Source organism: Chiloscyllium plagiosum, chromosome 21, assembly GCF_004010195.1.
Source record: "Chiloscyllium plagiosum isolate BGI_BamShark_2017 chromosome 21, ASM401019v2, whole genome shotgun sequence".
In the NCBI taxonomy this organism is placed as follows: Eukaryota; Metazoa; Chordata; class Chondrichthyes; order Orectolobiformes; family Hemiscylliidae; genus Chiloscyllium; species Chiloscyllium plagiosum.
Genome location: NC_057730.1, coordinates 22,320,919 through 22,342,487, shown reverse-complemented (window position 1 = coordinate 22,342,487; position 21,569 = coordinate 22,320,919). Strand labels below are relative to the sequence as shown.

The 21,569-nt window shown below is 42.1% G+C and overlaps 1 protein-coding gene across 2 annotated transcripts in view; it reads left to right on the top strand.

The window, feature by feature from the left end:
• The window catches only part of xpo6 (exportin 6), a 140,600-nt gene that overhangs the window by 107,232 nt on the left and 11,799 nt on the right, over positions 1–21,569 (top strand). The window contains exons 17-23 of one of the 2 annotated variants that reach the window (XM_043711504.1): positions 2,176–2,365; positions 3,148–3,303; positions 11,008–11,122; positions 11,410–11,581; positions 12,080–12,241; positions 12,846–12,944; positions 17,875–18,105. In XM_043711504.1, the coding sequence (XP_043567439.1) occupies positions 2,176–2,365; positions 3,148–3,303; positions 11,008–11,122; positions 11,410–11,581; positions 12,080–12,241; positions 12,846–12,944; positions 17,875–18,105 (1,125 nt within the window). The remainder of the gene's footprint in view (positions 1–2,175; positions 2,366–3,147; positions 3,304–11,007; positions 11,123–11,409; positions 11,582–12,079; positions 12,242–12,845; positions 12,945–17,874; positions 18,106–21,569) is intronic. The other variant, XM_043711505.1, reaches the window with a different exon arrangement.

Below are 21,569 nucleotides of genomic sequence, written 5' to 3'. Positions count from 1 at the left end.
CATAAAGATCAAGGCCAATGGCTCTGCAATCTCCTCCCTTGCTTCCCAGAGAATCCTAGGATAAATGCCATCAGGCCCAGGGGACTTATCTATTTTCACCTTTTCCAGGATTTCCAGCACCTCTTCTCTACATACCTCAAAGCCATCCATTCTACTTATTTGTGCCTCAGTATTCTCATCGACAACAATGCCCTGTTCCTGAGTGAATACTGAAGAAAAGTATTCATTCAGTGTCTCCGCAATCTCTTCTGCCTCCACACGCAACTTCCCCCTACTATCCTTGACTGGACCTATTCCTACCCTAGTCATTCTTTTATTCCTAACATACCTATAGAAAGCCTTAGGGTTTTCCCTAATCCTATCTACTAAGGACCTTTCATGTCCCCTCCTTGCTGCTTTTAGCTCTCTCTTCAGGTCCTTCCTGGCTACCCTATAACTCTCAATCGCCCCAATTGAACCTTCACGTCTCTCTTCAGGTCCTTCCTGGCTACCCTATAACTCTCAATCGCCCCAATTGAACCTTCACGTCTCTCTTCAGGTCCTTCCTGGCTACCCTATAACTCTCAATCGCCCCAATTGAACCTTCACGTCTCATCTTGAGATAGGCCGCCCTCTTCCATTTAACAAGGGATTCCAATTCCTTATTAAACCACGGCTCCCTCGCACGACCCTTTCCTCCCTGCCTGACAGGTACATAATTATCAAGGACACTCAATAGTTGCCCCTTGGACAAGTTCCACATATCATTTACACTCTTGCCTTGGAGTCTACTTTTCCAAGCCACACATCCTAAGTCATGCCTCACCGCATCATAATTTCCCTTACCCCAGCTATAATTCTTGCCCTGTAGTACACACTTATCCCTCTCCATCACGGGTGTAAAAATCACCGAATTATGGTCACTATCCCCACAGTGCTCACCTACCTCTAATTCTAACACCTGGCCTGGTTCGTTACCCAGAACCAAATCCAGTATGGCCTCACCTCTTGTTGGCCTGTCTACATATTGTGTCAGGAAACTCTCCTGCACACATTGAACAAACACTGACCCATCTAACGAACTTGAGCTATAGCTTTCCCAATCAATATCAGGAAAGTTAAAGTCCCCCATAACCACCACCCTATTACTGTCACTCATCTCCTGAATCACCTTCCCTATCCTTTCTTCTACGTTTCTAGGACTATTGGGAGGCCTGTAAAAGACTCCTAACAGGGTGACCTCGCCTTTCCTATTCCGAACCTCAGCCCAAACTACCTCAGATGGCAAGTCCTCATCCATCGTCCTTTCCACCACTGTAATACTATCTTTGGTTAGTAAAGTGGCAATGATTGATCCTTGAAAAAGAGGGTTATCAGATATCTCTGAATAGATGAACAAAGATTGTGTTCTGAAACAGAGTCCTATCAGAGTCTAAATTCTGTTCCTACCTCTATCTATGCTGTCTGACCTGTTAAGTTTCTCCACTCTTATTTAAGCATCTGCAATTTTGTTTTAGTATTTAAAATTAGCTGAACCCTACACAGAAAAATCTACCTTGCAATATCATTGTTTCTGGGCTTGCAGAAACCCTACTAAAGTTGTGTCATTGTCAAGTGGAGGAGCTCTAACACTGGTCCCTCAATTTAGTAATTTCCTACTGTCTTTCTGTAACTGCCATTCAACAAAGCCAACCATCATTTAAATTGTGTTTATAAACTAATTACAGTGAGGTGCTGAAACTTTACTGTGTAAGTGAATTTGGATGTTCAGAAATAATTTTGCCTGAATTGGTTGCTCTGATTGTGGGTTCCAGGTTGTGATATCAGAAGTTCATTAACTGAGCTAATGATCTGAAGACATGTCTCACCCAGTAGTGATTGGCTCGAAGTTGCTCTTTGCCTACCTAGACCTAAGGGGCATTAAAAAAAAAACTGTTTGTTTACGAACATTCTTGTTTCGAATTCTGCTCCTGTATTTATAAATCGGTGTGTCCCATACACCTTTTCAGCAGCCTTTTCAAAATCTGCTACTCTCAGCTTTGCACGTGACAGGTCTCTGTTCCCATGCCCTCTTCAAAATTAAAGTTCTTTCTGGTGAAATTTGTAGTTAGAATACCAAAACTTTCATTGGGGGGATGGTGTTGAATATTGTACTGTATGTTGAACTGCTTTGACTAAGTGGTGTTCTCTTGTTAGGGCAAAGTGCTAGTGTGCAGGGCCCTGTCCAACATGTTGCTCTTACCATGGCCAAACCTTCCTGAGAGTGAACAGCAGTGGGCAGTCCGTTCTACAAATCATGCCAACCTCATTTCAACCCTCACAAGAGAATATCGACGACTCAAAGAAAACACTGCATTGTCACAGGGCAAAATGGGTCTAGGAAATAGTAAGTACTTGCTGTGTTGTATGTTTTTAGTTGCTGCCTTGCATGTTTATTGCTGTGATTTATTAACAAGGTGAACAGCTCTGCTCTTCCACGCAGTGTGCACCAAGCAGTATCTGAATAACACAGGAATAAAACAATTGCATTTAGACTTGTTACTTTGGGAACGCCTGTTTCTCTTTTGTAAGAGACCTTAAACAAGATGCATCAACAAAGTGGAACTCCTTATTGTGCCAGTTTGGAAATATTCTGACCAATAAATGGGCAGCCTTGAACTTGTTCATCATCTAATCAGAGCCTGCTATTAGTTGATTGTCACGAATCTACAGATGAATTTAAATGGTTTGATCTGCCTGACTTTCCAGTCTTGGATTGCTTATGTTATTGTTTGTTTTTCCCTGTTTTTCTTTTAAGATACAGATTGTATTTCTCTATAAATAAACTTTTGCACTTGCTACTATCAATAGCAATACTGTGACACATATGTAAGTGAATTCCCTAATTCTTTAGTGCTGTCATTAGACAATGCACAGAGATGGCCTCTGTCCAACTGACCTCCCTAATGACACATTAAAGACACACTCAGCTGCTTTGCTAAATTGAAGAAAAAGTGACATTCCGGATGCATGCCTCTGAAGCACCAGTCTGCAATAAACATAAAATTCTTCAGTCTATGTATAGTTTAAAAAGAGATGAAACAGTTTTAAATGTCCTAGTCTCTGAAGTTCCAGAATACTACTAATCCACACACAATGTTTTGATTTTTTCAAACTATTCACTTTTAGCAAAAGTGATTGTCCAGGAGACACTGAGCATCTTGAGGTACATCGTGGAGAACATTTCTGGGGAGGTAACGAAATCCCGCCAAATCTGCTACCAGTCCCTGCAGGAATCAGTGCAGGTCTCCCTGGCACTCTTCCCAGTCTTTATTCACCAACCTGGTAAGAAACTTGGTTTGCATTGTAGTTTGCTTTTGATCTCCAAGATGTGAGCAGTATCATTAAATGGTTTATAGTGGTCATTAAAGGTTGCATTCATCTTTCTAAGCTGTTTGACACACAGTGGTAGTTTACCGATGTTGCCACCATTATCCCAATGTACAGATAAGTTCTTTCACTATCACCAATCCCCAGGCATGGGCTCCCATGGGGGAAATTTTAGAAAAATTCACAATGGAAAACAACTCTGCCTATCTGACACATCTCACAAAGCCTAACTCCTCAATCAAAGCTATTTCTGTTTCACTGTAGCAGTTCTAATGGAGAGAATTTTAGACCCCACAACCCCAGGAAACATGATGTGCAAAGTTTGTTTCCTCACAGTTAAGATGCAAGGTAAATCAGTGAGATTATTCTCAGACAATGCCCATTAAGCGCATCGTGGAGAAATCCAACTGAGCCTGCAAGTTTGTTTATGTCCCTCAGGTTGGCAAGTTCAGCACTGGACACCTCTATTCCATAGAAGAACCAAAAAGTGCTGTTTCTTCATAATAAAGGCACTCTCTTGTGTCTATGAAGGCATGCTAACTATGAGGCACTCATTACATTTAGCTGGCTGACTCAGCTATCCACAAGAAGCAAGCAGATCATGCAGGAAAATAGTTTAATCAGAATAAATATATTTTCAAGTGAAATATTTTGAAAAAATACCCATGCCATCTTTGCTCTTAAGTGTTATGTTAACGGAAATGTTATTGGCACAGCAAATCTATGGCCATGATGCAGAGCCTGTCTGTTTGAATGCAGAACTCCTACAGATCTGGTATAGATGCAACATTTTCAGTTGACAGTGGGTTTTAGCAATGAAAAGCATTCCCTATCATTAAACTAAATGTTTTGCATGAGTGCATCTGGCACTTAAAACTTGAATTTGAATCACCTAGCAAAAAGAGAAAGTGGTAGTAGTGCACTGTTCCAGTTATAAATCACATAACACCAGGTTATAGTTCAGTAGGTTTATTTGGAAGCACTAACTTTTGGAGTGCTGCTCTTTCAGGTGTTTGTCGAGTATAAGATCATAAGACACAGTTTTTATAGCAAAAGTTAAGTGATGCAACTGAAATTATATATTGGAAAAAAACTTGGATTGTTTGTTATATCTCTTGTCCTTTAGAATGACCATGTTGGCTTCAGTTCTTTCATATGAACCTTTTTTAAAGTTACATTCTCAAGTGAACTTTAGCAATCAGTGTCATGTCAACACTGAAGATGTGAGGTGCCCTGTGTGAGGCTGTGTCCCAATGTTCAAGCTGACTCTATTTCTAAAAAAGGGGTTTTCAGAATCTTAAATATATTCATGCAGTTTTTGAGCAAAATAAAATGTAATTCTGCAAGTACAAATTCACCCCACAAACGTGTGTGTGATGTGTGTTGGAGGGGAGGGAGGTATGAGTTTGAGAGTGTGTGTGTGTCTGTGTAAAGGGTTATAAGTCTGAGAGAGAGGGGTTGGGTGTCTGTAGTGAGGACTGGAGATCAGAGTTGTGTGGGGTGCTAGAAAAGCCCAGCACGTCAGACAGCATCCGAGGAGCAGGAAAATCAATGTTTCGGGTATAAGGCCTTTATCATGATTCCTGATGAAGGGCGTATGCCCGAAAAGTCGACTCTCTTGCTTCTCAGGTACTGCCTGAACTGCTTTGCTTTTCCAGCACCCCGCACTAGTGTGTCTTTGTGTGTCTGTCATGTACCCAAGGTCCCAGTTGAGGCCATCCCCATGAGTACTGAACTTGGCTATCAACCTCTGCTCGGTCACTTTGCGTTGTTGCCTGTCCAGAAGTCCACCTTGGAGAATGGTCACCCGAAGGTCCGACGTCGAATGTCTCGGACTGCTGAAGTGTTCTCCGACTGGGAGGGAACACTCCTGTCTGTTGTGCAGTGTCCTATTCATCCGTTGCCATAGCCTCTGCTTGGTTTTGCCAGTGTACCATACCCCAGGGCATCCTTACCTGCAGCATGTGAATTAGACAACGTTCACAACATGTGACAACGTCACATGAGTACCTACCACCTACATGGTGGTTGGTGTCGACACTGACACATCTTGCAGTGTCTGCCGTGACAGGGTTGTATGGTGTTGTCCTGAAAGGCAGGCAGTTTGCTGCGAACAATGATCCGTTTGAGGTTTAGTGGTTTAAAGGCAAGAAGTGGAGGCATGAGGCTGTGAGAACACTTCAGCCGTCCGGGACTTTGACCTCAGACCTTTGGGTGACCATCCTCCAAGGCGGACTTCAGGACAAGCAACAATGCAAAGTGGCCAAGCAAAGTCTGATAGCCAAGTTCTGTACCCACAGGAATAGCCACAACCAGGACCTTGGGTTCATGTCAGACTATAGGTGACCCCCACTGCATTGCTCTCTCTTCCTCCCCACCACCACCAGCACATGTACCCAAATACACATGTTTGTGGGTTGACGGTGTAGGTTTGCTCGCTGAGCTGTAGGTTTGATATCCAGATATTTCATTACCTGGCTGGGTAACATCATCAGTGTTGACCTCCAAGTGAAGCGAAGCTGTTGTCTCCTGCTTTCTATTTATATCTTTCTCCTGGATGGGGTTCCTGGGGTTTGTGGTGATGTCACTTCCTGCTCGTTTTCAGAGGGGTTGATAGATGGCATCTCGATCTGTATGTTTGTTTATGGCGTTGTGGTTTGAGTGCCAGGCCTCTAGGAATTCTCCGGCATGCCTTTGCTTAGCCTGTCCCAGGATAGATGTGTTGTCCCAGTTGAAATGGTAGTTTTTTTCATCTAACCACCTTACCATACATCAAAGAAGTTTCAGAAATGACAGCCAGACTAAGACCCCTCGGAATCCTAGTAGCACACAAACCAACCAACACTCAAACAAAAACTAACAAACTTAAAAGACCCAGTACAACCCATGGACAAAACCAACGTCATCTACAAAATTCCATGCAAGGACTGCCACGAACACTACGTAGGACAAACAGGAAGAAAGTTAGTCACCAGGATACACGAACACCAGCTAGCCACAAAAAGACACGATCCTCTCCCTCGTAGCCCTATGCACGGATGAAAAAAAAACACCATTTCGACTGGGACAACACATCTATCCTGGGACAGGCTAAGCAAAGGCATGCCGGAGAATTCCTAGAGGCCTGGCACTCAAACCACAACGCCATAAACAAACATACAGATCGAGATGCCATCTATCAACCCCTCTGAAAACGAGCAGGAAGTGACATCACCACAAACCCCAGGAACCCCATCCAGGAGAAAGATATAAATAGAAAGCAGGAAACAACAGCTTCGCTTTACTTGGAGGTCGCCACTGATGATGTTACCTAGCCAGGTAATGAAATGTCTGGATATTAAACCTACAGCTCAGTGAGCAAACCTACACCCTAAACCTCAACCTGAGCTACAAACCTTTGTGGGTTGAATTTGTACTTGAAGAATTAAATTTTGTTTTGCTCAAAAACTGCATGAATCCATGTAAGATTCCGTAAATCCTTTTTTTTTTCAAAAAAGAATCAGTCTGAACATTGGGGCACAGACAGCCTCACACTTTCAATGCATTATCTGAGCTGATATGGCACCTATTGTTAAAGTTCACTTTTAAAAAGGTTCTGGGATTTACATAAGAAAGAACTGAAATCATAATGGTCGTTCTAAAAGATGGGAGACTTAAACAATCCAGGTCTTTGTAATTATATAATTTCAGTTGCGTCACGCTGTAAACATTTGCTATGAATTGTGTCCTACGAGCTTATGCTCCCCAACCACCTGATGAAGGAACAGTGCTCTGAAAGCTGGTGCTTCCAAATAAACCTGTTGGACTATAACCTGGTGTTGTGATTTTTAACTTGGTACACCCCGGTCCAACACCGACACCTCCAAATCATGTTCCAGTTGTGACATCCAGAATGACATTGACAAATCTTACCAATAGTCTTGTTGGCTAAGAGTATAAAGGCTATGTAGTTAAGGCAAGGAGGTGACAGTGATCAAAATATACAAATGGCTTTACTCCCAAAAAGCATTAAAATGCCCAGAAAGTTCACTTCAGTGTTTGCATTTAAGGAATGATACATGGAAGAGAGAATCTGTGAGCAGCTGCTCCTCCAATCGGTCTGCTTTTCTCATGCCTCAATCACAGACTCATTTCCTTGTCTCGAGACAAGCTCTGCAATTGGAGGAACAGCAAGGTTAGGAGAGGAAAGCTGTGATTGAGGCAAAGTCTGACCCATCAGTAATGCTCAATTGACAAAGGGAAGAGTGCATTGCTCAAAACGTGGCCGAATGGTCACGCTCCTTGAGAGGTCCAGATCTCCAGCTGTAAAGGGACCCTCTGAGTTGAGGTATTGAGGTTGTGCGATACTCTAAATGATTGCAAGTCTCTTGTTCAAGTCTGTAAGGATCAATCCCACCTCCGCCTTTAGATGCCTTTTAAATGTTGTAGTTATACCAGCCTCCACTTTCTCTGCCAGTTCATTCCATACACTCACCACCTTCAGCATTGAAAGGGTTGCCCTTTAGATCCCTTTTTAAATTTTTCTCCTCTGTTTAAACCTATGCCCTCTAGTTCAGGACTTCCCCCTCCCCAGGAATAGATCTTGTCTCTTTGCCCTATCTATGCCCCTCATGACTTTATAACTCTCTAAAAGGTCACCTCTCAGTCTCTGTTCCAGGCAATACAGCCCCAGCCTATTCAGCGTCTCCCTATCGCTCAAACCCTCCAACCCTGGCAACACCCTTGTAAACCTTTTCTGAACCCTTTAATGTTTCACAATATCCTTCCGATAGGGAGACCAGAATTGTGCAAAGTATTCCAAAAGTGGCCTAACCTATGTCCTGTATAGTGCAACATGATCTCCCAACTCCTATACTGAATGCATTGACCAATAAAGGCAAGCATACCAAATGCCACCTTCACTATCTTATCTACCTGCGATTCCACTTTCAAGGAACTATGAGGCTGCGCTCCAAGTAGAATTGTAACAGGAGGTAATGAGCATGTCTGACAAAGGAGAGCCAGTGGATGTGATCTATTTGGATTTCCAGAACATCTTTGATGAAGTGCTGCACAGTTGGATGCTAAATAAGGCCTATGGGTGTTAGGAGCAAGATACACAGTATTGGCTGGCAGAAGGCTGAGTCTGCACTAATGGTAAGATTCTCGGTAGTATAAATGAGCAGAGGGCTCCTGATGTTCAGGTCCGTAGATTCTTGAAAGTTGTCACCCAGGTTGATAGGATTGTTAAGAAGGCATACGGTGTGTTAGCTTTTACTGGTAGAGGGACTGAGTTTTGGAACCATGAAGTCACACTGCAGCTGTACAAAACACTCTGGCCACACTTGGAGTATTGCATACAGTTCTGGTCACCGCATTATAGGAAGGATGTGGAAGCTTTGGAAAGGGTTCAGAGGAGATTTACTAGGATGTTGCCTGGTATGGAGGGAAGGTCTTACGAGGAAAGGCTGTGGGACTTAAGATTGTTTTCATTAGAGAGAAGAAGGTTGAGAGGTGACTTAATTGAGACACAAGATAATCAGAGGGTTAGATAGGGTGGGCAGTGAGAGCCTTTTTCCTCGGATGGTGATGACTTGCACAAAGAGACATAGCTTTAAATTAATGGGTGATCGATATAGAACAGATGTCAGGTTTCTTTTCTCAGTAGTAGGAATGTGGAACACTGCCTGCAACAGTAGTAGACCTACCAACTTTAAGGGCGTTTAAATGGTCATTGGTTAGGCAAAAGGACGAGAATGGAATAATGCAGATTAGATGGACTTCAGATTGGTTTCACAGGTTGGTGCAACATCAAGGTCTGAAGGGCCTGTACTGCGCTGTTATGTTCTATGGGGTTAAAAGGGTCTTTTTCAGGATGACAACAAGTGACTAGTGGAATTCCCAGAGTTCAGTGTTGGGACCACAAGCATTCACGTTATACATGATCTCAGTCAGAGATGTACAGCATGGAAACAGACTCTTCAGTCCACCCCGTCCATGCCGACCAGATATCCCAATCCAATCTAGTCCCACCTGCCAGCGCCTGGCCCATATCCCTCCAAATCCTTCCTATTCATACTCTATAAGGTCACCCCTCAGCCTCCGACGCTCCAGGGAAAACAGCCCCAGCCTGTTCAGCCTCTCCCTGTAGCTCAGATCCTCCAACCCTGGCAACATCCTTGTAAATCTTTTCTGAACCCTGTCAAGTTGATTTTGATGAAGGAACTGAGTGCATTGTTGCTAAGTTTACAATGACACAAAGATAGGTGGAGGGACAGATAGTGTTGAGAAGGCAGGGAGGCTGCAGAAGAACCTGGATGGTCTAGGAGAGTGGTCAAAGAATGGAATACAATGTCAGAAAGTGAGAGGTTATGTACTTTCCTAGGAAGAATAGAGGCGTAGATGATTTTCTAAATAGTAAAAAGCTTTGGAAATTTGAAGCTCAAAGGGATTTAGGAATCCTGGTTCATGGTTCTCAAAGTTAATATGCAGGTTCAGTTAGCAGGCAAATGCTAAATTGGCAAGCATTTTGAGTGCTGGAGTACAATAGCATGGATGTAATGCTGAGGCTGTGTAAGTCTGTGGTGTGACCGCATTTGGAATACTGAAGTTTTGGGCCCTCTTGCTAAGAAAGGATGTTCTGGTGTTGGAAGGGTTCCAGAAGAGGTTCATAAGAAGGGCTTGCCTTAGAAGGATCACTTGAGGTCCTTGGTTCTTTACTCCAATAAAGTTGTGAAGTATGGGGGTGGATCTGATTTGAAACTTGCAGAATACGGAGAGGCTTGGATGGAATGGATGTGGAGATGTTTCTACTATTGGGACTACAACCAGTGGTGACAGACTACGAGTGAAGGGCTGACCCTTTAGAACTGAGGTGAGGAATTTCTTCAGAATGTGTTGGATCTGTGGAACTCATTGCCTATTGGATTGCAAAATTTATGGAGTTGCGATATAGAACAGCCATGAATGTTAACAATATGTTTGAACGACTTCCTCCTATTCCTATGATCTTCCCATTGGAAGTACCACTGTGTATTTTTCTCCAAGAATATCAGTTTACTGACAAAGATTCTCCTTGGGCAGATGTCAATTCATTGTATTCATTACCCATTTCTGATGAGGCTCATTCTCAACTGACTTAGCCTGGTTTATTTAATCAGCCCTCTGCCCTCGCCCTGTCCATGCTGAACTATTCAGAAGTGATTTCTTTGGGAAGAAGGGTAGATTTAAATTGGTATGAAAGCACACTGCTTCTGAGCTGCCTATTCATGTTTTGTAAAAGTCGTTAAGATTCACTTTATACACTTGAGATCTCTAGGTAAACTGATGTATGTTTTAATCACACCCCCTATTAAAAAACATCAAGTTGGCAAAGTTTGCATCCAGAAAAGTTTGCCTTTACATCAATTGGCCCTTGGACTTACAATGGTTATGGGCAACAAGATCATCGCTCCTGTTTTAAGTCCACTTGCCATTTACACAAATCTAGAGCAAAATAAGCTGATAGCATCTTGTTTTCAATATTTGTGTAGAATTTATGCTCATTCCTCCTTGCATCATCACACTCCCGTTGCTTGATGCATCCTCATCGAGTTTTTCCATGATTTGCAGCAAATGGATTAAGTGAGTACTTAGGAATGGTTGCCTCTCAGCATTTTAATATAAATTTCCTTCTTTCAGGTGTTACAGATGAAATGCTCAGCTTCTTCCTCACATTGTTTCAAGGCCTCAGGGTACAGATGGGTGTTCCCTTTGCAGAACAGATTATCCAAACCTTCCTAAACATGTTTACCAGGTAACTCTGTGCTTTGTAGGGGAGGGGACCTGAGTCCTGCCCTGTGTCATTAGGAGAACTGTTTCAGTTTCTCCAGGCTGGAATAAGGCATGTGGGGGTAGTCAAGCTTTGCTGTTTGCTAGATATTTGCTTGGAATCTGGGGACGTTATCCTGGCATCACTAAGAAAGTGGCTGATCATCTTCATGGGGATGGGAGTTTGGAGGTGAAGAATCCTGCTCCTGGCATCACCAGAAAAACCTGACCCAGTGCCGAGCATCATTCTGTATTTATCCACTTTTTATGCAGGGAGCAGTTGGCGGAGAGTATCCTGGAGGAGGGCAGTGGTGGTTGCCATGTAGTGGAGAAATTTCTGAAGATCCTGCAGGTGGTAGTCCAGGAGCCTGGGCATGCATTCAAACCATTCCTCCCCAGCATCATCTCCTTGTGTATGGAGCAAGTCTACCCAATCATTGCAGAGGTAAAGCTGAGACACATTTGCATCTCTAGTGTTGGTTCAGCACAATTGTTTGGATTTTTTGTTGGTTATCTTTAATGCAGGTGCTGTTATGTTCTCAGCCATTCAGTAACAGTGTAACTTGCTTTTAGTATTATCAACTGTAAAGTGCTGTTGCTGAATATATGCAAACCTGTCCAATGCATCTTGGGCAGTAAAATTGAGATATGGAGCCAATGTGCGGCAGTGGTGTTAATGTGAGTTTAACTTTTATTGAATGGTGGGGCAGGTTCCGGAACCATATTCTTTACTCCGTTTTATTCTTGTGCCATTTTGTATTTATCGTCTAACCCCTTGCACTCTAGTAGAAGGTTTACACTAAGATTGGCAATGTTTTGCTTGATTCTAGAGAATTTAGTTGGATTTTTGAGTCCATTAGAGTCAGATTGCAAATCATTTTAGATAAGATGCTGTTCTATTCCTTTGCTAGTTTGCTTCTAATACTCCTTTATCACCCTCCAGCGATCCTCGCCAGATGTGAAGATGGAGTTGTTTGAGTTACTTTACCAGATCCTGCACAATAATTGGCGATTTTTCTTCAAATCATCTGTATTGGCCAGCGTTCAGCGTGGGACAGCTGAGGAGCCAATGGAGAATGAGGCCCAATTTGCTTCTGCTATGCAGGTGACACTGGTTCTTTTGTGTGCTTCCTTTGTTGTGATGTTCCTACATAGACTGTCCTATCCCTTTACATTCAGGACTGGAAAACATTATTGTTTCGCTACAGGAGCAAGAATGAGCAGCACAGTCAGAGGAATATCTTTCAGACAAGATATGAAACTAACCAATCAATAAAATGTCTCATTTTTCAAGGAGGCAAGCCAAGTTCATGCCGTCTGTTGGCCAACATTTATCACCCTGACATTAAAATTAACTGCTTATTACAGTTCGAGGAATCTATTTGTGTGCAACTTGATGGCTGTTTCCTGCATTCCTGAAGTGCAGTCTCAATTGTAAAGAGCTACTTCTGTAAAATCTCTTGGGTATTCTCAGGATGAGATGGGTGCAATATATAAATGGCCATTTCTTCCATTATCAGTGTGACTGCCAAAGCAGCTCTTAACTCTGCCTTGGGGCCTTCTGTAACCAGTATATCTCCACTGTGATGTTGCTGTATGTGAAATGGCTGATATGAGGTGCTATATGTAAAGATTATTCTAGTTTTATGGAAAGGTGTTGATGGTAAATGCTAATTCAAGCACACTGAATCTTCCTGTTCTTTTGCCAGGCTTTTGGTCAGTCCTTTTTGCAGCCGGATATTCAGATTTTTAAACAGAACTTGTTTTATTTGGAGACACTCAACACCAAGCATAAGTTGTATCACAAGGTGAGTGTGGTTCACTTACATCTGCAGTCTGTTTAGGATGGCTCTCTCCACTCAGTGATATATCTCAGGCTGGGTTCAGCATATTTTAGAAATAAGCCTCTTTATCCCTATTACCTACTGAAATCCACTTAAGTTGATCATTGAGTACAAAGTTGCGAGCAGAAAAGTTCAGTTATTTGTCTGTTGAAGACATTCAAAACCAGGACAAAGTCTACGTTTAGATATGATTTGGAGATGCCAGTGTTGGACTGGGGTGGACAAAGTTAAAAATCACACAACACCACGTTATAGTCCAACAGGTTTAATTGGAAGCACTAGCTTTCAGAGCTCTACTCCTTCATCAGGTGATTTTTAACTTTACATTTAGACATTTTACTTGGATAAGGAATATCCAGAGGATAATGGGTGTTTCAGCCTGTGGAAGAGAAATCTTTACCAGGGGTATGTTATGGTGAACCACATGACTACTAAAACTTGGATGATTGTAAAAGGAACTTGTGTGGTTTAGCAGGTTCCTTGAAAAAGCACAGAATTGTACTTGAAGAACTTTTCTTTTGTCATTTTAATGGTAATGTCCTGGGGAGGGTTGCTGATGTTAGAGTGCAGGTTCATTGTTCCTTAAAAGTAGAGTCGCGGGCAGACAAGATAGTGAATAAGGTGTTTGATATGCTTCTCTGTATTGATCAGTGCATCGAGTAAAGGACTTAGGTAGTGTTGTGGATGTGCAGGACATTGATTAGGCTAGTTTTGGAATATTGTGTTCTATTCTGGTCTTCCTGCTATAGGAAGGATATTGTGAAAATGTTTGATTAGATTAGATTCCCTGCAGTGTGGAAACAGGCCCTTTGGCCTAATCAGTCCACACCGACCCTCGAGTAACCCACCCAGACCCACTTCCCTCTGATGAATGCACCTAACACTATGGGCAATTTAGCATAGCCAATTCATTTGACTTGCACATCTTTGGACTGTGGGAGGAAACCGGAGAACCCAGAGGAAACCCATGCAGACACTGGGAGAATGTGCAATCTCCACACAGACAGTCACCCAAGGCTAGAATCGAACCTGGGACCCTGGCACTGAGAGGCAGCAGTGCTAACCACTGTGCCACCTTGCTACCCAGTGTTGCCAGGGTTGGAGGGTTTGACCTATAGGGAGAGACTAAATAGGCTTGAGCTATTTTCCCTGAAGCATTGAAGGCTGAGGGGTGACTTTATAAAGATTTATAAAAACATAAGGGTCATAGAGTGTATAGCCAAGGATTTTTTCCCCAGGTTAACAGTCCAAAACTAACCGAGAAGGGAAAGAAAAGGGGCCACTTCTTTCACGCAGAGGGTGGTATGTGTATGGATGTGGAGGAGGCTGGTACCTTACTACACTTTAAAAGGCATCTGGATGTGTATGTGAATAGGAAGGGGTTAGAGGAATATGGACTGAATGCTGGTAAATGGGGCTAGATTAATTTAGGATATCTGATCAGCGTAGACTAGTTGGACTGAAGCATCTGTTTCCATGCTGTACGTTTCTATGATTCTAATTGGGATGAAGTGTAAAAAAAAAATTACTGTGTCCTAAAATCAGTCACATTGAACTTTGCTGGGAATGCAGTTAAAACCATAGAAACGATAAAGCACAGAAGAGAGCCATTTGGTCATATTGTTCATGCCAACCCAAAGACACCCAGATGCCTTTTCTAATCCCATCTTCCTGCACCTAGCCCATATCCCCATACATCTTAGGTATAGATCAGGTCTTTTAAGAGTTCTGCCTCCAGTGCCAACTCGGGCAGCGAATTATGGACACCCTCCACACTCTGCATTTTTAAAAAAAGCATTCCTTCACATCCTCTCTAATCTCTCTGTCACTTCACTTGAATCTTTGACCCTTGGTTTTTGAACTTTCTGCCAAGGGAAGCAGGTTCCTCCAGTCTACTGTATCTCTACCCCTCTCAATTTTGTATTCCTCAATCATGCCACCCCTCAACCTTCTTTGTTCCAAGGGACACAGCCCCAATCTCTCCTCATAGCTACAATTCTTCAGCCCTGGCAACATTCTAGTAAGTCTTCTTTGCACAGTCTCCAAAGCAATTATGTCTCCTTTCTGTAATGTGGTGACCAGAACTGCGTGAATTATTTCAATTATGGCCTCACTAGTGTCTTAAACAGTTTCATCATTATATCCCTACTTCTTCATTCTCTACTTCTGCCAAGGACGGAGAGCATTCCATATGCCACCTTTACAACTTTATTGATCTGTACTGCTATCTTTGGGCACCTGTGCACATGTACACTAAGATCTCACTTCATCTAGCTCTCAGTATATTCCCCTTTACTGTTTGACCTCCCTAAATGTATTACCTCACACTTAGAGTTGAATTCCATCTGCCCTCTCCACTTCACCAACCCACCAATATCATTTTGGAACTTACAGCTATCTTCTGCAGTATCCACTATGCAACCAATTTTTGTTGTCTGCACATTTCCAATTGTGGTCCCCACTTTCAAGTCCCAATTGTTAAAAATAGCAGGGATCCCACACTGAACCTTGTGAAGCACTATTTTAAACAGATTTCCATTTGCAAGGGCAGCTGACGAAAATTATCCTTTGTTTCTATTACTAAGCCAATTTTGTATCCAATCTGACACATTACTCTGTATCCCATGGTCTTTTACCTTTTTTGACCAGTCTGCCATGTGGGAACTTGTCAAATGCCTCACTAAAGTCGATGTAGAAAGCATAGAGACACATCCTCAAAGAATTCAATCACATATTTTTAAGGCGTGAGTTTACCTTAACAAAGCCACACTGACTAGTAGCCTTTTTAAGTGATAGTTATTCAATCTCTCAATTGATTTTAATGACTTGCCCACTATCGAAGTAAGAAAACTGGCCTATTATTGTTTGCCGCTTCTCTTGTACCCCTTTTTTAAACCACATTTGCATTCCCCCAGTCCTCGAGCACCTCACCTGTGTCCAGCGAAGATTGGAAAATATTCCTCAAAGCATCTACTAATTTCTCCCCGACCACCTTCAACATCCAAGGCAACAATCCATCGGGCCCTGGTAACTCATCCACTTTCAAGGATTCCAACTCCTCTAATGCTTTCTCATGATTTTGTCCAATATTTCACACTGGTGCATTACTATATCCATATCATTTGTTTTCATTATGGAGAATTTCCTGCCCATCAATAAGTTCCATTGCAAATCCCACCAGGCCCCATTCTGCTTAGCACTGTATAATGCAGTATTCTTTTCTATTTGATCTTCATTAAGAATTCTTTCCCCTTTTCCAGAAGTTACAGACTCTAGTTAGTTTCATGGTATCATCCACTTAAATCTAACATAAACCATTCTCCGTGGTCAGTCAATCCTGCAGGCAGTTGTGGTGCACTGGTAGTGTCCCAACCTCAGCCAGGAGACCAGATCAGGTCCCACCTGCACCAGAGGTGTGCAAAAACATCTCTGAACAGGTTATTAGAAAATATAAATACCGTTCTTCATTGTCATTCAGGAGTCATTTTTTAAATTCTTTCTTAGGCCAGTTGAACATTTTCAAATCTTAGGCCAGTTGAACATTTTCAATGTACTGCCCTACCTGAAATCTGATAACCCAGCATGGAGCAGGAATTGAAGCTGAGAATTTGCTGGTCTTTAGCTATTAATTGGACCAGGCAGAGTCTTTACTCAGAACTGCCAACTGTCCACTTGTGTGAATAAAGGGCCAGTTTCCACACTGTAAGTAATCTAAACACTTAGTTAATATAAGCAGTTGACAATTTGTAGCAATTTTCTGATTGGTTGAGTGAATTAAGCAGCAGCTTAGGTATGCATTAGTGTAATAGGCAAAGAAAGGAAGTATACAGCCTGTGATGGATACAAATGCTTCACTGATCCCAAAACTGTTCTGTAGAATAAAGTAGAAGCAGTGCACTCCAACATCCCATCTCTTGCTGTTTTTCCTTGTCATCTTTGTGACAGCTGTCTTTGTTCTTCACTCAACCTGATGCAGGGGAACTCAGTCTTCCCTCAAGATGATGGCTTGTCCCTTTGCTTTCGCTGCTTTCCTCTGCCAGTCCCTGTTAATATACCTCGCATTGACAAAATTAATAGCTATCACCTATCCAACCCTTTTGACCATTTTTCTGGGCAGCTACTCATGCCAGGAGGACTATTGTCACTTTGCCCAGCTCCATTCGAAGGTTAGTTTTTCATTCCTCCAATGTATACACTGCATTGATAATTCAGTATGGTGGTGTCTGATAAATCTTTGACATAAATAATCATTTTTTTTATGACCTCTTCTGTTTTCAGAGATTTGTTTATATTTATAGAAGACTAGTTACTGATCTGACGTGGTTATACAAGGGCAGAAATTTCTAAGAGGTTGGAGTTTAAAAACTGGGAAATTTTCTTCCAACTGTACAGGGTGGTGAGACTACATACTGGAAGTTTTATGTACAGTTTTGGGTCTCTATCTTTTTAAAAAGAAAATACAGCAACTGGAGGCAGTTTAAGTAATTCCTGTCTCCTCAGAAGGTGTAAAATATCCTATCAGTTCATTTTGAAGGAGAGGCAAGGGAGTCTTCTCAAGCACTGATGAAGCATTCTTCTAATCCTGGCTTATGCTTAAACCTCAAACAAAACCTTTTTTAAAATAAAAACTTGACCAGTATGGCAGTGTTCTGTAATGACTTTGCTGTGTGCAAATCAGTTGCTGCCTATCCCACAATCTCTAATGACTACACTTCTAAAGTACTTAATTGGCTGTCAAGCATTGAGATATCCTGAGGTCATGCAAGTAGTGTCTTTTGCTGTGGGGAGGGATGCAAGATCTTGTACCAAGAGCTGAGCACACTCTCTCTTTCTGAATTTTCACGCCTCACTGAAGTTCTTAAATACTGAAGAAATCTTACTGTTTTCTCCCCAGAAAATCTTCCGAACGACCATGTTGTTTCAGTTCATCAACGTGTTGCTGCAGGTGCTGGTCCACAAATCTCATGACCTACTACAGGAGGAAATTGGCATCGCTGTGTATAATATGGCCTCAGTGGACTTCAACAGCTTTTACACTGTTTTTTTACCCCAGTTCCTGGGCAGTTGTGATGGTGTTGACTCCAATCAAAGAACGGTGCTTGGCAGGAATTTCAAAATGGACAGGGTTAGTGACTGGAAGACAACTGGGTATTAAAAATATGGATGTAATTCAGTATCTGGGTACTACAGCCAAAGGATCCCTTTCTAAATTCCCCAGTTACTTAGTGAATGCTGTAATGTAGAGTACTGTGTTTAATTGCTGTGATTTATCTGCATGGTAAGTGTTCTGTGGAGACATAAGGGAAAACGTTTGAGTGCATTTTCCAACTTGTTTATTTCCTTCATGCAGTTGCATCCTGAGGTTTTAGGAATGAACATAGTTTCATTTGAAGTAGCATCTATCCAGGCTGGTGTATTGAGGAAGTGCTTATGGTTAAGGAAGCCACAAATTGAACTGAGTAGGCTGAGTTTTAATAAACTTGCAGTGAAACCCTATTGCAGGTATGGAGACAATTGTTGCAGACTCTAAATAGCCGGGTAGATAAGCTGATCACAGATGGACATGATCATGACCAAATTATAAACCATTATTTTTGGGCAAGTTCTAGTGTCTGAAAGACTGAGCAAGTCTATTACCAATTTCTGTTCATTCAACTGATTTGTACACCGTCAACTCCAGGGATTATCAGTGTCCAGCTCACCCTCTGTCCAATAAAACCAGTCCTTCATTGTTTGTATGTGGTTAATACATTACTGTGTTGCTTTGGTGACCTGATTTGCAGGCTATTAATTGCAACCTGAAATATGAGCAGTGTGTAGTCCTCTTGCTTGAATTTTTTCAGGACCTGTTTTCCAGGCAGCCTTTCATTATAACTGAATCTATTCATTCGGGCCACTCCATATGTTTTCTTCTTTTAAGACATTGCCCCTTGTATCTCAAAGAAGAAACTTTTCTGAAAACCAGACTTTGCCTTTTCCTAAATTCAGATCAGATTAGATGCCCTACACTGTGGAAACAGTGCTCTTCAGCCCAACAAGTCCACACCGACCCTCCAAAGAGCAACCCACCCAGACCCATTCCCTTACATTTACCCCTGACTAATGCACCTAACACTACGGGCAATTTAAGCATGGCCAATTCACCTAACCTGCACATCTTTGGACTGTGGGAGGAAACCGGAGCCCCCGAAGGAAGCCCACACAGACACGGGGAGAATGTGCACACACAGTTGCTCGAGGTGGGAATTGAACCCAGGTCTCTGGCACTGAGGCAACAGTGCTAACCACTGAACCACCATGCCGCCCCAGCTCTTGAAGAAACTGGATAATTACAGGAGACAGAGGGAGACGCTGAAGTGCAGTGGGGCTGAAGCTTAAACATCTGCATAGGCCATTTAGGCCTAATCTGTTGTGTGGCAAATTCTTTGCCATTCTTCAGTTAGTCCTGGTAAATCTGATGGGCCACCTTTTTACAGAATAAAGTCTGTATGGATAGTTCAGTAGATTTAATGGGCTGGGCTCAGTCATTTATATGCATTTTTTTGTGTGGTGGGAGTTGCTTCAATGTAATAAAGTCATTTGGGGTGCATGTAATTGATTCACAAAGGCCAGGTGTGTGTAATTCTGGGGGTCCTTGGCAGCTGCGTAGCTTAGTTCTGTTTTATGATCAGGATTACTAATGAATGGAGTTGGAGGAAGTGGCCAGTTTGGGCTAAGAACCTCTGGTTTCAGTTGAGGAAGTTCATCTCCAATCTCCTTGCTTCCCAAAAGCAAAACTGCTGTCTGTTCACTCGAATGGTGTTCTGTTTTCTCTATTGTATTTCATCTTTCAAAGAATATGAGCGTTACCAGCAAGATTAGAATTTATTGCTCATCCTTTAATTGGTCATGAACTACAATAGTGCTGCTCAAAATTTAGACCCAACAACAGTGGAGTAATGACACTACATTTCCAAGTTAAGATGGTGTTTGGACTGGATGGAAACTTGCAAGTGATGATTTTCCTGTGCATCTGCTGCCCTTCTCATTTTTGGTAGTAGAGGTTGCAGGATTGGAAGCTGCTTCCAGAAAAACTGAGATGTTGCAAATCAGTGGATTGCTCTGCCTAGAGTGTCAAATGCATTGTTCTTGCTAATTTCTTTATATGGTGTCTTTGCACAGTGCAGCTGCTTTAAGACTGCTGCAGTCTATTGATACATTCTGGATACCCTCTGCAGAATTCCCAGCCATTCACCTGCCCTGACAGTCACAGTATTTATACTTAAAGTCCTGTTGAATTTCTGATCAGTGGTAAGCTGCAGTTTCTGGTTCCTGAGGATTTGGTGATAATGCTGATGAAGGTCGAAGGAAGATGATTAAAGTCTCCTTATTGAAGATGGCGAAATTTATGAATCTAGTATTACTTGCCACTTATCAGCCAATCTTTACTGTTCAGCAAGGTCTTGTAAGTGAGCACAACAATTTCAGTATCTGAGTTGCAAGTGGAACTGAATGCTGTGCTGATGTTAGCAAACAAGGAAGGATAAAGTAACTGAAGATGGTTAGTCCTAGGCTATATCCTGAAGAACTCCAGCAGCTACATCCTGAAGTCAAGATATTTGGTTTCCAAGGACCACAATCTTCCTTTGCTCCAGGTATCACCTAATCCAATGAAGAGTTTTCAGATGGTTGCCATAGACTTGATGGAGCTCCTTGATATATAGCAGTCTCTGAAATGCTGAATTAATGTCAAGATCAGTGACTCTCCACTCACCTCTGGAGTTGAGCTATTTTATCCATATTTGGACCAAGGCTGCAGTGAGGTAATTCTGAACCCAAACTATATATCAGCAAACATGCTTAACACCAACTTTTTCCATCGTTTTGCTGATAATCAAAAGTAGATTAATAGGCTTGTAATTGACCAATTGGATTGATCTAGATTTTTGTGAATTGCCCTTTACAGGACATTTTTCACTTTGTCAGGTAAATGCTAGTGTTGAAGTTGTACTGAAAAGTTTAGCCAGGGTAGCAGCTAGTCTGGACCTGCACTAAACCTGGGATATTGTTTTAGAGCACACTGCCCTTGCTGCATACCATGCATTCAGACATTGTTTGCTATCACATGAAGTGAATTGAATTGGCTGAAGACTGGCATCACAATGTTACAGATAAGTGAAATTGCAGGGTGGTGCACCTAAATGTTTAAGTGAAGCTTCAATGTAGCCAAAGATGCAGCTGTGCAAGCTGGTTTTGCCTACAAACATGCTGTATCAAAAATGAAGAAAATTGCAGTAAATATTTGAAAATTTATTTTAAGTTCTTCACATCCAACAATGGCCTGATGTTGTACAACAAAATCACAATGATTATGGAAATCTACTCAGAAATCTGATCACCTGCTTGGTGTGCTGTCTTTGGATGAGAATGCTAAAATCCACTATCCTATGAAAACAATCAAACACATGTGTAAGTTTGCTCGCTGAACTGGAAGGTTTGTTTTCAGATGTTTTGTCATTACACTAGGTAACGTCTGTGAGCCTCTGGTTAAGCGCTGGTGTTATGTCCCACTTTCTATTTGTGTTTCGTTTCCTTGGATCAGAGACGTTT